Raw genomic sequence first — 17,095 nt, 5'->3', positions numbered from 1 at the left:
GTGGCCTCTGGCTGGGTGTATTATAACACCTACTTCACCTGTTCTTGAACCATGCAGTTTTTTCAGGAGCGCTGGGGTAAATCTGTAGGACTAAAGCTGATGGTTATGAGCACCTTGGCTCTGGAGGCACTGTTGTCTCTGTATAACCCCCGCTGCTCAATCTCACAAATGAAAACACACATACTCACATACTTAAACCCTCAATCCCTCTCACAGACATTCTTGATGACAAACACAGACGTTACTGCCTGTAAATACCAAAACACACACACACCTACCCCCCACATACACATCAATGCAAGCACACACAATTATCCTTTATATATTCACACACACACACACACACACACACACACACACACACACACACACACACACACACACACACACATACACACACACACACACACACACACACATACATACACACACACTCTTCAATGGTTGAATTATTCCTCCACATTCTCGTCGTGCCATGCTTTCAATCTCTTTTTCATCCACTCACACAGATCACTTCAACTGACGCTATTAAACCATTTCACACTGGATTAATAACACACACACCACACACACCCCTGTAATAAATGGGCGAAACACTGTCAAAACCATCCTGATGATGAAATCTCTTTCTCCGTCACCCATTAGCCAGTAACTTGTTTTGACTTGAAAATGATTGTATTATACTGAACAAAAATATAAACACAACATGTAAAGTGTTGGTCCAATGTTTCATTGGACCAACACTTGTTCCAGCTGGAACACAATGTTCCAGAGATACAATCTTCGGCAAAATCATTCGCATGGAGATTCCTGCAAAAATATTATTTGAAGATGAAAATATTATTTGAAGATGAACACAATGTTCCAGCTGACATAAAATATCCCATTCGCTCCAATTTTGTGCACACATATGTTTACATCCCTGTCAGTGAGCATTTCTCCTTTGCCAAGATAACCCATCCACCTGACAGGTGTGGCATATCAAGAAGCTGATTAAACGGCATGATCATTACACAGGTGCACCTTGTGTTGGGGACAATAAAAGGCCACTCTAAAATGTGTAGTTTTTGTCACACAATACAATGCCACAGATGTCTCAAGTTTTTTAAGGGTGCATGCAATTGGCATGCTGACTGCAGGAACGTCCACCAGAGCTGTTGCCAGAGAATTTAATGTTCATGTCTCTACCATAAGCCACCTCTAACATCTTTTTAGAGAATTTGGCAATACGTCCAACCGGCCTTACAACCGCAGACYACGTGTAACCACGCCAGCCCAGGACCTCCACATCCGGCTTCTTCACTTGCGGGATCGTCTGACTGTAGTAACCCCCTTTTGTGTGGGGAAAAAAAGATTCTGATTGGCTGGGCCTGGCTCCCCAGTGGGTGTGCCTCGCTCAGAAGTGGGTGGGCCTATGCCCTCCCAGACCCACCGATGGCTGCGCCCCTGCCCAGTCATGTGAAATCCATAAATTAGGGCCTAATTAATTAATTTCAGTTGATTGATTTCCTCTTATGAACTTTAAATCAGTAAAATTGTTGCATGTTGCGTTTTATATTTTTGTTCTGTATAATTGCCTTTAGTATAAATAACTTTAGGGCTCCACTAACAAGGAAAAGGCTTCATCATGATTTGCTCGKAATTTCAAAATTTAACTTAGATTTCAGAATTAAAATTAATTCTGCTGTGGTTCTTCTTGACTATTACCATTATGAATTTGCAGTCTCATCTAGGAAAATGTCTGTTTCGACATGAAATCTAGTTATTTTACATTTTGGGGAAATTGAACATGACTGTAAACAAATAAGTCTCCCTGGTTCACCTCCAACCTCCCCAGCCAGCGTTGCTCTTTGGTGTGTTGGCTCCGCTGAATTGTAATTGAGAAAAAACACTTTGTGGGCTCATGGGGCGTCAGATAGCCTAGTGGTTAGAGCGTTGKACTAGTAACCGAAAGGTTGCAAGCTTGAATCACCGAACTGAGAAGGTAAAAATCTGCTGTTCTGCACCTGAGCATTAGTGAGGTCAGGCACTGATGATGGGCGATTAGGCCTGGCTCGCAGTCGGCATTCCAATTCATCCCAAAGGTGTTCGTTGGGGTTGAGGTCAGGGCTCTGTGCAGGCCAGTCAAGTTCTTCCACAACACTCCAGCCGATACTTGGCTATGGAGATTGCATGACCCACCCCTCTCTCCCTCCTGTTTAAATGACCCACCTCCTCTCTCCCTCCTGTTTAAATGACCCACCTCCTCTCGTCCTCCTGTTTAAATGACCCACCTCCTCTCTTCCTCCTGTTTAAATGACCCACCTCCTCTCTTCCTCCTGTTTAAATGACCCACCTCCTCTCTCCCTCCTGTTTAAATGACCCTTCCGACTCTCTCTCTCCTGTGTCTGTCAGGATCATCCATGAGGATGGCTACTCAGAAGAAGAGTGTAAACAGTACAGAGCTGTGGTCTACAGCAACACCATCCAGTCAATCATGGCCATCATCAAGGCAATGGCTAACCTCAAGATCGACTACGAAGAGGCCGCTCGAGCGGTAAGACACACACAAAACAACCACCACACACCAACACCACACACACACACACACACACACACACAACACACACACACACACACACACACACACACACACACAACACACACACACACACACACACACACACACACACACACACACACACACACACACACACACACACACACACACACAGTGCATCCACCTGAGCAGCCACTGTTCTCTCTGCATACACCCCACTGCTGCTCCAAAAGCCAACCAGCCCTTGAACCGCTCCCACTCTTCTCACAAAAAAGACTACTCCACTTTATCCCTCTTCTCTAGTCCAGCTCTAATCTGTCTGAAGTGAGACGGGGGAAATGATCTATGATCTATGATCTCTTCTTCCTGAAGTGCTACGTGACAATAGCCTCCAGACAGTTTCGAGTTTCGAGTAGTATAGCCTCCCCGACCTTGTATGAGGTGGAGTGAGTGCCATACAGTGATGTGCCATGTGTACTCAGTCCTGCTGCCCATGTGTGTCAGTAGACTAGGGGGACCACTGCAGAGCTAAGCTGCCTGTCTGCCCAGTGGGAACTACTGAGAGATATGACACAACAATAAACAACTATCCATGTGTTCTTAGTAAGAGCCAATTATAGTCATGCCCCCCATGTCTCTCCCAAACAGGATTTACAGTTCCTCTCTATGCAAATAGGAATCTTATGAAATATTTTCCTGTTCTTTATATTACCAACCTAACAGAAGTATTATTAAGTGAGCAATCTGCTCACTCTCTCGACCAAGTCCAATTTTGGATTTGATCAAGTGTTGAGATAAAGACCTAATTTTGTACTACTTGCCAGTGTTACTTTCCTGTGCAGAGGAGGTATGGAGAGGGAAGAGTGTTCTCCTGCTGGTATGTGTCACAGTTGGTTTATTGGAGGTAACTAGCTCTGCAAGACATATTCCTGCTACAAATCTCTGCAGGTATGTCGGTGTCTCTCAAAATTATTWAAAAAACAGAAATCAAAACTTCACAGCGGTGAAACTAATCCAGTGTTATATATTATAACCTAACCTGATTGACATAATGAATTCAGAATGATAATGTTGTACACTGTAAGACAGGCTACATTCTCCAACAATGGGCTTTGTGGATTATGCTGCTCTACTAGCTCTAAGCAGAGCCATGTATTTAGATATATGGCTCTGGAGACAAGGAAGCTTGCAGAGGAAACACTCACTCGTATACCTAGCATGTGACTGATGAACTGTCCCAATATCTGGAGTGAGGGATGTTGCTTAAGATTGCTTTGTGAAGCGTAGATTTGGATGTATCATAGTAAAGTGTTAGACCTGGCCGGCCTTACCTTTTTATTTCATTTAGATGAATAGTTGTTCTGTCTTTATACATGGTGGTTGATAAAGTGATTTACATTCTATGGGACTAATGCATCTCATTCACTACCAATGTACAGCACCCATGCCTATTGAGATAGGCCTTTTGTTAAGTAATTTAGGTGTTAATAATGATGAAGTAGGAATGGGCTGTCGGCTTATTCCTGTCTCAGACCAATCTGTACACACACACACTACAGCTTGCTCATCTAATACACTCCCAGTGACTGTGTAGTGCTGAAGGGGGCAGGGCTCTCTCTATAGTCCCCCACTGCAGTATATCTATCAGGTGTATTCACTGCTGCAGCGTCTAACTCAGCCATGATAACTTCCTTTACAAAGCAGCTCCCCAGGGGTAAGACTGTAAGAGGGAGTGCTTACTCAAAATGTACTGGTGTCTTATTCTCTTGGCCTGATAGTTTAGTTTATTACATGTTGTCACGCCCTGACTTTAGTTATATTTGCTTTCTTTATTATTTGGTTAGGTCAGGGTGTGACAAGGGGTGGTTTGTTTAGTTTTTGTATTGTCTAGGGGTTTTTGKYKTGTCAAGTGTTTTTTGTTATCTATGGGGATTTTGTATTGTCTAGGGGTTGTAGGTTTATGGTGGCCTGAGTGGGTTCCCAATCAGAGACAGCTGTTTATCGTTGTCTCTGATTGGGGAGCCTATTTAGGTTGCCATTTTCCATGTTGGTTTGGTGGGTAGTTGTCCATGTTTAGTTGCCTGTGAGCATTACGTTGGCGTCACGTGTTCAGTTTATTGTTTTGGTGGCGAATTCTTATATTAGACAAGTATGTACGCTCAAAACGCTGCGCCTTGGTCCACTCCTTTAAACGGCCGTGACAGAACTACCCACCACCAAAGGACCAAGTAGCGTGGAGGAGAGGACTGGACATGGGAGGACATCCTGGACGGCAAGGGATCCTACACATGGGAAGAGATCCTGGCTGGAAGGGATGGCCTCCCATGGGAACAGGTGGAGGCAGCCAGGAGAGCGGAGGCAGCAGGAAAGGGGAAACAGCGGTATGAGGGAACACGGCTGGCAAGGAAGCCCGAGAGGCAGCCCCCCCAAAACATTTTTGGGGGGCACACGGGGAGTGTGGCAGAGTCAGGTTGGAGACCTGAGCCAACTCCCCGTGCTTACCGTGGCGAGCATGGGACTGGTCAGGCCCCGTGCTATGGGGTGATGCTCACRGTGTCGAGGCGGGGCATTCACAGGCCGGTGTGCTCGGTGCAAGCGTCCCGCATTTGCCGGGTGGAAGCTGGCATCCAGCYAGAACGGGTGGGGCCAGCTCTGCGCTCGAGACCGCCGGTACGCCTCCACGGCCCAGTGTAGCCGGTGCCTCGGCCAAGGACAAGGCCTCCTGCATGTCTCCCCAGGCTGGTTGAGTCCGGCTGCCTGTGTAAGTCCTACACCCTCCTTGCATGCGTCCCCAGCCTTGGTGAGTCCGGTCTTTCTCCAAGGCAGGCGCCTCCTGTGTATGTCCTCATATTCCAGTGATATGGCCCAGAAGGCCCCATGCCATCCATGGCAGAAGCCTCCAGTGAGTGATCCATGGCACGAAGCCTCCAGTGTGATCCATGGCACGAAGCCTCCATGATGATCCATGGCACGAAGCCTCCAGTGATGATCCATGGCACGAAGCCTCCAGTGGATATCCATGCACGAAGCAAGGCCATCCAGTGAGGATCCATGGCACGAAGCCTCCAAGTGAGGAGTTAATTGGCACGAGGTCATCCAACGAAGCCGTCAGTCCGGAGCCTCCAGCGACGCCCTTCAATCCGGAGCCTCCGAGCGACGCCCTCCTGTCCTAAGAGCCGCCAGCACGTCGTCCCCTTCCTGTCCGGAGCCGCCAGAGTCTTCCCTCCTGTCCGGGAGCCGCCAGAGTCTCCCTTCCTGTCACGGAGCCGCCAGAGTCGCCCTTCCTGTCGCGGGGTCGGCGCGAGGGTCCCCGCTCTAGGCGCCACCTAAGTGGGGCCAAGCCAGAGGTGGCGGCGGTCTGGTCGCCTCACCAGAGCCGCCACCGCGGAGATGCCCACCCAGACCCTCCACTATAGGTTTAGGTTTGCGGCCGGGAGTCCGCGCCTTTGGGGGGGGGGGGGAACTGTAACGCCCTGACTTTAGTTATATTTGCTCTCTTTATTATTTGGTTAGGTCAGGGTGTGACAAGCGGTGGTTTGTTTAGTTTTTGTATTGTCTAGGGTTTTTTGTTATCTATGGGGATTTTGTATTGTCTAGGGGTTGTAGGTTTATGGGGGCCTGAGTGGGTTCCCAATCAGAAACAGCTGTTTATCGTTGTCTCTGATTGGGGAGCCTATTTAGGTTGCCATTTTCCATGTTGGTTTGGTGGGTAGTTGTCCATGTTCAGTTGCCTGTGAGCTCTACGTTGGCTTCACGTGTTCATTTGATGTTTTATTGTTTTGGTGGCGAATTCTTATATTAAACAAGTATGTACGCTCAAAACGCTGCGCCTTGGTCCACTCCTTTAAACGGCCGTGACACATGTTCTGTAGATTGGCTGTTTAAAGTATTTGACTAAATGTAACAACAGAGATCTGCCCTAGTTTTCATTTTACACACTGTTGCGAAATTCCGGTCACTTTTCAAAAAAATCCCAGGTTTTCCAGAAATCCGGTTTGGAGGATTTCCGCAATCAGAAGGGAATAAGCCAGAAAACCGTAATCCTCCAACCAGGATTACTGGAAAACCAGGGAATTTAATTTTGCCACCTATAAAAACCATACTGTTCTCTCTTATTGTGCACACCTTAAGGGCTCTTGAAGGGAGGGGGTGGGCTCAGGTGTCATAGTCTTGACACGATACAGAACATCCTCCTTCAGTCGCCATAAAACTASTCTGTTTATCACAGACTTTAATTACCACACAATACACTCACTCAAGTACACACTCTATTCCTGTGAGCTACTTTAAAGAGGCCTTGATCACCTGGTGTATTTGTTTTGATTCCTCTTCTTAGAACTCCCTCCATCACTTACAGTGGGGCAAAAAAGTATTTAGTCAGCACCAATTGTGCAAGTTCTCCCACTTAAAAAGATGARAGAGGCCTGTCATTTTCATCATAGGTACACTTTAACTATGACAGACAAAATGAGAAGAAAAAAATTCCAGAAAATCACATTGTAGGATTTTTAATGAATTTATTTGCAAATTATGGTGGAAAATAAGTATTTGGTCAATAACAAAAGTTTATCTCAATACTTTGCAGAAAACAAAATCCAGCAAATCACCTTTTAGATTTTTTTATGGGAATTTTATTTGCAAATTATGGTGGAAAATAAGTATTTGGGTCACCCTACAAACAGCTAAGATTTTCTGGCTCTCACAGACTGTAACTTCTTTTTAAGAGGCTCCTCTGTCCTCCACTCGTTAACCCCTTGTATTTAATGGCCCTGTTTTTGAAACCTTGTTTATCAGTATAAAAGACACCTGTCACAACCTCAAACAGTCCACACTCGAAACTCCACTATGGCCAAGACCAAGAGCTGTCAAAGGGACCCCAGAAACAGAATTGTAGCCTGCACCCGGCTGGGAAGACTGAATCTGCAAATAGGTAATCAGCTTGGTTTGAAGAAAATCCACTGTGGGAGCAATTATTAGGAAATGGAAGACATACAGACCACTGATAATCTCTCGATTGGGGCTCCACGCAAGATCTCACCCCGTTGGGGTCAAATGATCACAAGAACGGTGAGCCAAAATCCAGAACACACGGGGGGACCTAGTGGGGGGGGAAAATGGGAAAAACTTGGCAAAAAGAAAAAGAAAGGCCCCCTGGGATCGCAAAGTAACAGTACATCAGTAACATTGAACTAGCCGCCAGGTACTCAAATCCTGCAGTGCCAAGACGTGGTCCTCCCTGCTTAAGCCAGTACAATGTCCAGGCCCGCTGAAGTTTTGCTATGAGAGCATTATGGATGATCCAAGCAGAAGATTGGGGAGATGTCATATGGGTCAGATGAAACCAAAAATATTAACTTTTGTGGTAAAACTCAAGCTCGTCTCGCTGGTTTGGAGGGACAAAGAATGCTGAGTTGCATCAAGAACACATACCTACTGTGAATCGCATGGGGGGTGGAAAATCATGCTTTTGGGGCTGTTTTTCTGCAAAGGGCGCAGGACGATGATCCGTGTAAACAGGAAAGAATGAATGGGGCTGTTGGCTGGGCAACACGGACTTCCAACTCCTCCAAAAGTTTTTCTATGGGGTTTGAGATCTGGAGACTGGCAGAAGCCACTCCTTGCGTTGCCGGGCGGTGCGTTTGGGATCATTGTCATGCTGAAAGACCCAGCCCCACGTTCATCTTCGATGGCCCTTGCTGATGGAAGGAGGTTTTTCACTCAAAATCTCACGATACATGGCCCCATTCATTCTTTCTTTAACACGGATCAGTCGTCCTGGTCCTTTGCAGAAAACAGCCCCACAGCATGATGTTTTCCACCCCCATGCTTTTCACAGTGGTATGGTGTTCTTTGGATGCAATCGCAGCATTCTTTGTCCTCCAAACACGACGAGTTGAGTTTTTCCCAAAAGTTATATTTTGGTTTCATCTGACATCATGACATTCTCTCAATCTTTCCTGGATATCCAAATGCTCTCTACAAACTTCAGACGGGCTGGAATGTACTGGCTTAAGCAGGGGGACAGCGTCTGGCACTGCAGGATTTGACGTACCTGGCGGCGTAGTGTGTTTACTTGGTATGGCTTTGTTTACTTTTGGTCCCAGGCTCTCTGCAGGTCATTCACTAAGGTCCCCCCGTTGTGGTTTGGGATTTTGCTACCGTTTCTTGTGATCATTTTAACCCCACGGGGTGAACTGCCGTGGAGCCCCAATCGAGGAGATTATCAGTGGTCTTGTATGTCTTCATTTCCTAATAATTGCTCCCACAGTTGATTTCTCAAACCAAGCTGCTTACGCTATTGCAGATTCAGTCTTCCAGCCTGGTGCAGGTCTACAATTCTGTTTCTGGTGTCCTTGACAGCTCTTTGGTCTGGCATAGTGGAGTTTGGAGTGTGACTGTTTGAGGTTGTGGACAGGTTCTTTTATACTGATAAAAGTTCAAACAGGTGCCATTAATACAGGTAACGAGTGGAGGACGAGGAGCCTCTTAAGGAAGTTACAGTCTGTGAGAGCCAGAAATCTTGCTTGTTTGTAGGTGACAATACTTATTTTCCCACCATCCATTTGCAAATAAATTCATAAAAAATCCTAAAATTGATTTTCTGGATTTTGTTTTCTGATTTTGTCTGTCCTAGTTGAAAGTGTACCTATGATGAAATTAAGCTCTCTCATCTTTTTAAGTGGGAGAACTTGCACAATTGGTGCTGACTAAAATACTTTTTTGCCCCACTGTATTAACCAGTTATGGCTGGACTCGGGTTGACTGGGTTAGACTGGGGGACTGGCAGACACAGGTTACCAGCTGTTGGAACTTAGCCAGCATGTCTCTTCTCAGTCAATGCAGCTTTAGGAGTTTGTCGCATCTTTTTCTGCAAAACATTGATGCATGAGGGATGGTCAAGAGGGTTTTGTGGGCATGAACTAGCCGATGTGGGAGCTGTGTAATCGGCCCTTTTCATGCTCTGTGTGTTTGTGTGTACATACTTGCGTAAGTCAGCGGTGACCATGCTAGGAAAGCCCTACACACATTTCTGTGTGTAAGTCAGGCTGAGACCTGCGGAAACCTGCTGGTCTACAGGTAATTACCTCGGTTATCCTGTTCTCATGGACCCTTCCAGAGGGATGCTGTGCCCTGGGGTGCTCCCCTGTGGCTACTCTGAATGATGAGTCACCTGTATGGCTGGCTCGAACACACACAGACACACGCACACCAGACACACAACCCCAGACACACACAGACACACAGACTCTGAGAAAGAGTGAGGACAGTTCTCCAGTGGATAGGTATGATTACTGTGTTTATGTTCTTCTGTTTGTAGTGCAGACTGTCTAATTGTGTCCCAAGTCTAATTGACCTTGTTGAGACCTGATCTATTACTGTCTGCTTTACCATGGCAAGTTTGTTAACGTTGATTAGTTAAGGTCTCTTGTCTGTTCCACTTGGTCTGACTCATTCCTAACCCTGTGTGTGTCTGTGTCGCCTCCAGTGTCCCCGCAGCTGTTTGCCCTCTCAGGGGCTGCTGAGGACAGGCATCCTGCCAGACGACCTATCGAACGCCATGCAGAGGCGTGGGGCGACGGAGGGTGCAGGGCTGCTTACACGCGCCCGCGAGTACCAGCTCAACGACTCAGCTGCCTAGTGAGTAACGACCAACACCACTCTGCCCCTTGGCTACGTACCTCTGCAGGCTCATAGTCTACTTTGTCATGGTCCTCCTCTTCTCCATGTTACATGTAGTACCTGTAAGGCTGTACCCAAATATATGCAAGAATATGCAATTTTGATGTGTGATTTCTAACTTTTAAAAACATTTTTGGGAAACTACAAAAACATAACACCCTGTAAGAATGGAACTTTTGGAAGACCATCAAATCAAAGTTTATTTGTCAAGTGCGCTGAATACTTTAGGTGTAGACCTACAGTGAAATGCTTACTTACAAGCCCTAACCACACGTGCAATTTTTAAGTTAAAAAATATTAGGTAAACAAAAATAGCTAAAGAATTTTTTTAAAATAAATATAGTTAAAATAACATTAGCGAGGCTAATATTTTCAGGTGGTACCGGTACAGAGTCAATGTAGGGGCACCGTTAGTCGGCCAATTGAGGGATTACAGATGAATGCGGAAGTTTACATACACCTTAGACAAATACATTTAACTCAGTTTTTCACAATTCTGACATTTAATCCAAGTAAAATTCCCTGTCTTAGGTCAGTTAGGATCACCACTTTATTTAAGAATGTGAAATTGTCAGAATGATAGTAGAAATAATTATTTATTCAGCTTTTATTTCTTTCACATACCAGTGGGTCAGAAGTTTACATACACTCAATAGTATTTGTAGCATTGCCTTTAAACTGTTTAACTTGGGTCAACTTTTCGGGTAGCCTTCCACAAGCTTCCACAATAAGTGGGGAATTTTGGCCCATTCTTCCTACAGAGCTGGTGTAACTGAGTCAGTTTAGCCTCCTTGCTCGCACACGCTTTTTCAGTTCGCCCACAAATTTTCTATGGATGAGGTCAGGTTTGTGATGGCCACTCAATGCCTTGACTTTGTTGTCCTTAAGCATTTGCCACAACTTTGGAAGTATGCTTGGGTCATTGTCCATTTGGAGACCCATTTGCAACCAAGCTTAACTTCCTGACTGATGTCTTGATGTTGCTTCAATATCCACATAATTTTACTTCTCATAATGCCATCTATTTTCTGAAGTGCACCAGTCCCTCCTGCAGCAAAGCACCCCCACAACATGATGCTGCCACCCCCGTGCTTCTGGTTGGATGTGTTCTTCGGCTTGGAAGCCTCCGCCTTTTTCCTCCAACACCATAACAATGTCATTATGGCCAAACAGTTCTATTTTTGTTTCATCAGACAGAGACATTTCTCCAAAAAGTACGATCTTGTGCCCATGTGCAGTTGCAAACCGTAGTCTGCTTTTTTGATGCGGTTTGGAGCAGTGTCTTCTTGCCTTGCTGAGTGGCCTTTCGGCTTATGTCGATATAGACTCGTTTTACTGTGGATATAGATATCTTTTGTCCTGTTCGTCCAGAATCTTCACAAGGTCCTTTGCTGCTGTTCTGGGTTGTTTGCACTTTTCGCACCAAAGTACGTTCTTCTCTAGGAGACAAACACAATCCCTCTTCATGAGCGATATGACGGCTGCGTGTCCCATGGTTTATACTTGTTACTATTGTTTGTACAGATGAACGTGGTACCTTCCAGGCGTTGGAAATGCTCCCAAGGATGAACCAGACTGTGTGGAGGTCTACAATTTTATTTGCTGATTGTTTTATTTTCCATGATGTCAGCAAAGAGGCACTGAGTTTGAAGGTAGCCTTGAAATACATCCACAGGTACACTTCCAATTGACTCAAATGATGTCAATTAGCCTACTCAGAAGCTTCTAAACCATGACATAATTTTATGGAATTGTCCAAGCTGTTTAAAGCACAGTCAACTAGGTGTATGCAAATTTCTGACCCACGTGAATTGTGTACAGTGAATTATAAGTGAAAAATCGTCTGTAACAATTGTTGGAAAATTACTTGTGTCCATGCACAAGTAGATGTCCTAACCGACTTGCCAAAACTATAGTTTGTAACAAGAAATTTTGTGAGTGGTTGAAAACACAGTTTAATGACTCCAGCCTAAGTGTATGTAAACTTCGACTTCAACTGTATGTACATGAATGTATAGTTAAGTGACCTATGCATAGTTGAACAGATAGCAGCCAGCGTAATGCAAATAGTCCAGGTACCATTTGATTACCCTTCAGGAGTCTTATGGCTCAGAGTAAAAGCTGTTGAGAAGCCTTTTGGCTTTGTCTTTGACAATTTTAGGCTCCTCTGACACCGCCTGGTGTAGAGTCCTGGTGCCAGCAGCTTAGCCCCAATGAATTTACCGCTGTACGCACTACCCTCTGTAGCCTTTTCAGAGGCTTTGAGCACTATTGGTGTTGAACTCTGAGCTGTAGTCAGTGAATAGCATTCTCACGTAGGTGTTCTTTTGTCCAGGTAGGAAAGGCAATGCTGCAGGCAATAGAGATGCATCAATCTGTGGACTCTGTATTGAGCGTTATGCAAATTAGTTGAGTTTATGGTTTCTGGGGATAATGGTTGTAATGTGGCCATTCGCAGCTTTGCAAAGACTTCATGCTACGGACGTGAGTTGCTAAGGGTCTGCAGTCATGTTGGAAGGTACCTAGTGCTTCGTGCTCTTGTGCAGCAGCGGACTATGGTTGGTCTTGCTTGAAGCATGTTGGTATTACAGACTCAATCAGGGACATGTTGAAAATGTCAATGAAGACACTGCCAGTGGTCAGCACATGCCCGGAGCCACATTCCTGGTAATCCGTCCTGGCCCAGCGGCCTTGTGAATGTTGACCGTTTAAAGTCTTACTTCACGTCGCTACTGAAGAGTTTGATCACACAGTCGTCGAACAGCTGGATCTCTCATGCATGTTTCAGTTTACTTGCCTGTACGCTAGCAAAGTGATTTAGCTCGTCTGGTAGGATCCATGTCACTGGTCAGCGTCGCGGCTGCTGTCCTTGGTCTGTAATAGTTGTGCAGCCCTGCTACAATCGGAGCATCGAAGCCGGTGTAGACATTTAAATCTTAGTCCGTATTGGCGCTTTTGCCTGTTTGATGGTTCTCAAGAGGCATAGCTGATTTTTATAACTTCCGGGTTTAAGTCCCGCACCTTGAAAACGGCAGCTCTACCCTTTAGCTCAGTGCGAATGTTGCGTGAATCCTGCTTCTGGTGGGGATGTACGTACGGTCACTGTTGGTGGCAACGTCCTCCGATTACAACTTCATTGATAAAGCAGGTTGACTGAATGTGTTATTCCTCCATGGCCATAGACCATTAGCTCAGCCACTCCTCCATGTGCCCCTCTAGTCTACACCTTAGATGGTTTGTTGAAGTGGCTGGCTGTGATTTTACTGGATTTACGCTGTCTGAATCTGGGGCAAAGCAAATCAGCGGTTAGTTTTGGACAGCAGCGGACATCACACTAGATCAGCAGGTCTCTGATCTACCATGGCTCTCACCACCATCACATGACTACAAAATTTGCCCTCCCTCCGTCCCCCCGGCTCTCCCCTTCCTATATCTTAAGGATAAGAGATCAAGGCTGCATGCGCTAGTTGTTCGCTTCTCGATTTAGAAACAATTGGTTTATTACAGGTCGTGGCGCGCTTTAGTCTGCACCCTGAACTTCCAGAATCTTTCACGTACACCACTAAACTTTCGCCCTCTCAGTTTAATCAATATTTCTGAAGAGAGTGATCTATAGTCCTGAGATAATATGATTGAGCAGTCTTAATTTCCACTTTCTGACTATGAATGTGGTACATTAAGAGCCAACCAACATGTCTAGTTTTACAAAAGGCACGATGACTTAGCCTGTTTGAAAAGAGCCGCGTTCTTATAAATTCTACACTGAGTATGAGTCCCAGACCTAGGATATTTAAGTGGTATTACTATAGTTGTTGTTTCTCCTGTAAGGAATCTTTTTATCTTTAGTATGTGGGGCCATCACAGATACAAATTATAGACAAGGTTTGAAATTAATCAGCATACAAGGAAAATTGCCTAGGGAGTCTTCTAACTGAGTTGTCTTCTCTCTCACAGACGAGGATTTACAAACTTGGAGTGGAGGGATGAGTTATAAAAAGGAGTTTGATGAGTACTACGAAATGTTCCGTCTAAATTACTTCGGTCTCTAGCACATACTTTTAGGACTTTACCTAAAAGTTGGCCACATGGAATGATGGGATACTGAATGGTAACTTTGTGGATAATATTCTGTAACCTGCGTGTAGTTCCTCTGGTCCACAGTCACTCTGTGCAACCTTTGCATTTTATGTATTCGGACAGGAGGTTCACTGCTTTCACCTGGCTCACATCTGGTAAGACACTCATGATGGATGATCACTTGCTCGGTGTACCAGCACGGGCTATGTTCAACATTGGGATAGACTAAAGTAGACTGAGTGGGGCCACGTTCTCTCAACGACATCGTCCTGCACAGGGTGCGCTTGCAGGGAGGTAGCGTTGCGCTCTACGTATCACGAGCTGTCATGTTTCTTTTGTTTGGGTGATGCACAAGCCCTGGCTCATTGCTTCTCTACCCTTAGCTATGTTAGGTATAGCTTGATTTTGTCTTTCTACCTTACCGCTCCTCATCGCATGTCTAACTCACTCGAGGCACAAGACCCTGGTGCGGGTACACCTCTGGCCCCACTGCTTAAAGTTAGGGACGGTTGGGGCACTGCTGGGCTTTCATCCTGTCCGCTGTCCATGCTCCGGACCACGCCTTGCGTTCTCAGCCTCGGCCACCCGCATAGGGTTACGATAAGAATATGTGCCAATGCTACCACGTGTCCCGCTTGCTATGGGACCGTCTGCATCACCTCACCGCTAGTAGAGCGTCCTGTCCTGTCCCGCTGCTGGGACGCCTGCCTCACTCCACGCTAGTAGAGCGTCGCTGTCTGTCCGCTGCATTGGGACAGCCTGCTTCACTCCATCTAGTAGAGCTGTCCTGTCCTGTCCCGCTGCCTTGGGACAGCCTGCTCCCTCCCGCGTTGTAGAGCTGTCCTGTCCGCCCGTGCATTGGGACAGCCTGCTCACCTCCCACGCTAGTCGAGCTGTCCCTGTCGTCCCGCCTGCATTGGACAGCCTGCTCAACTCCCAACGCTAGTAGAGCTGCTCTGTCCCTGTCCGCTGCATTGGGACAGCTGCTCGACCTCCACGCTGTGAGCTGTCCTGTCTTCCCGCTGCAATTGGGACAGCCTGCTCACCTCCCACGCTAGTAGAGCTGTCCTGTCTGTCCCGCTGCATTGGACATGCGTGCTCACCTCCCGCGCCAGCTAGTAGAGCTGTCCTGTCCTGTCCCGACTGATTGGGACACGGCCTGCCTCCACCTCGCCACGTCTAGTCGACGCCTGTTCCTGTCCTGTCCCGCTGCATGAGACAGCCTGCTCACTCCCACGCTATTCGTGTGTTCTTTTTTTCGTTTTTTGTTTTTATTTTGTTTTATGTTGTTTTTTTTTGTGGCTTTTCGCTTGTCGGTTGGTTTCTTTTTTTTTTTTTTTTGCTGTAGAGGCTGTCCTGTCCTTCCGCTGCATTGGGACAGCCTGCTTCACCTCCCACGCTAGTAGAGGCTGTCCTGTCCTGTCCCGCTGCATTGAGGACAGCCTGCTCAACCTCCCTACGCTAGGTAGAGCTGTCGCTGTCCTGTCCCGCTGCATTGCGACAGCCTGCTCACGTCCCACGCTAGTAGAGCTGTCTGTCCTGTCCCGCTGCGTGTGGAAATAGCATGCGCAATGCCACCGATATAGCAGCGGGAGCCTCTGAAGTCAGGGTGGAGGATAGTGTGTGGTTTCACAGTGACCCTGCTCACATATGCCGTCACTCCCTCTTTCCCTCCTCCTCTTTCCTCCTCCTTCTCCTCTCTGGCTGGCCATGAGGCAGCCATCAGGAAAATGTAACCTAATGAGGGAGTCACTGGGGGAGTCTCCAGGGATTGGTGGCAGTTTGTGGTTGGCACCGACCATGTCACGCCTGGTTGCAGCCTTTCGTCCAGGGCTATTCAAATCCTGGCTCGAGGTCTGCAGTAAATGCGCTTTTCTTTTCTACTTCTACCTGGCTCCTGAATTGAGTCATTTGGATTGGCCAGAGAGATCACTCACCTGGTGTCCAGCTCTCAGTCTGGTGCTTGAAACCAAGCAGTGCTATGCATCTCTGCGCCCAGATTCAAGGTTCTGTGCGTCTTGGTTCTCACAGCGGACCAGTACAGATGCTAGCACGTGTACGGCTTATGCTATTGTCCAGTTGTCCTTTATAGTGCCTGCCATTCGTAAGTCTTACTGCTATGTACCAGGACACAACAGGTCTCATGTCACTTCATTTTAGGTCCTAGTCATAGCTTTAATGTCTGACCACAACACAGCCGGCCTGCACGCCGGGCAGCTGTCCTCTCTCTGGAGGCCTCTCACAGAGCCGCTCATAACATTGAGGGCCTTTTAACTGAGTCAATGTAGGATGTATGCTCCGTCATGTATGTTTAAGTGCTAAATTGTGGTCTAGATGATGAATGAAACACACAATAGCTGCAAGGCTCTCTCTCCCAGTGCTGCTGTAAGCTTGTGTAGGTTAAGTGTCCCTTATGCGGGGCCCACAGGGCCCCTCAATACTCTACATGGGACCTTTTGAGAAAACACAACACATCCCATGGTTTCCACTATTCCTGATACACTCACCATCTATGTGCTTTAAAACCACTTGTGCATGTATCCCACCGCAGAGGGAGAGTGGTTGTACTTGTTCTTAGGGAGGTCCATTAGACACAAGGCCTCTTGGTGAGATTGCATGGTGGCCACGGAATGGGCTCTAAAAGCCCGACCAGGGATAGTGTGTACAAAATGATTGCCTGGCTCACTAAATATTAAACGAGCAGAGGGAGCGATATTGTTCTCTCTCCCCTTTTTGTATTACGCAAGTCTTAAATCATAACTTTTTATATCCTCGCTCGGCTCACGTCGCCTGTCCTTA

General features: G+C 46.6%; 1 protein-coding gene across 1 annotated transcript in view; it reads left to right on the top strand.

Annotated features, from left to right (window-relative positions):
* LOC111970119 (guanine nucleotide-binding protein G(i) subunit alpha-2) overlaps positions 1 to 17,095 on the top strand; it is a 120,284-nt gene that overhangs the window by 85,011 nt on the left and 18,178 nt on the right. The window contains exon 3 of the mRNA XM_070445626.1: positions 2,395 to 2,536. Within this exon, the coding sequence (XP_070301727.1) occupies positions 2,395 to 2,536 (142 nt within the window). The remainder of the gene's footprint in view (positions 1 to 2,394; positions 2,537 to 17,095) is intronic.

This window comes from Salvelinus sp. IW2-2015, linkage group LG11, assembly GCF_002910315.2.
Source record: "Salvelinus sp. IW2-2015 linkage group LG11, ASM291031v2, whole genome shotgun sequence".
NCBI lineage: Eukaryota > Metazoa > Chordata > Actinopteri > Salmoniformes > Salmonidae > Salvelinus > Salvelinus sp. IW2-2015.
The sequence above is the reverse complement of the archived record's forward strand: the minus strand, read 5'-3'. Positions and strand labels throughout refer to the sequence as shown.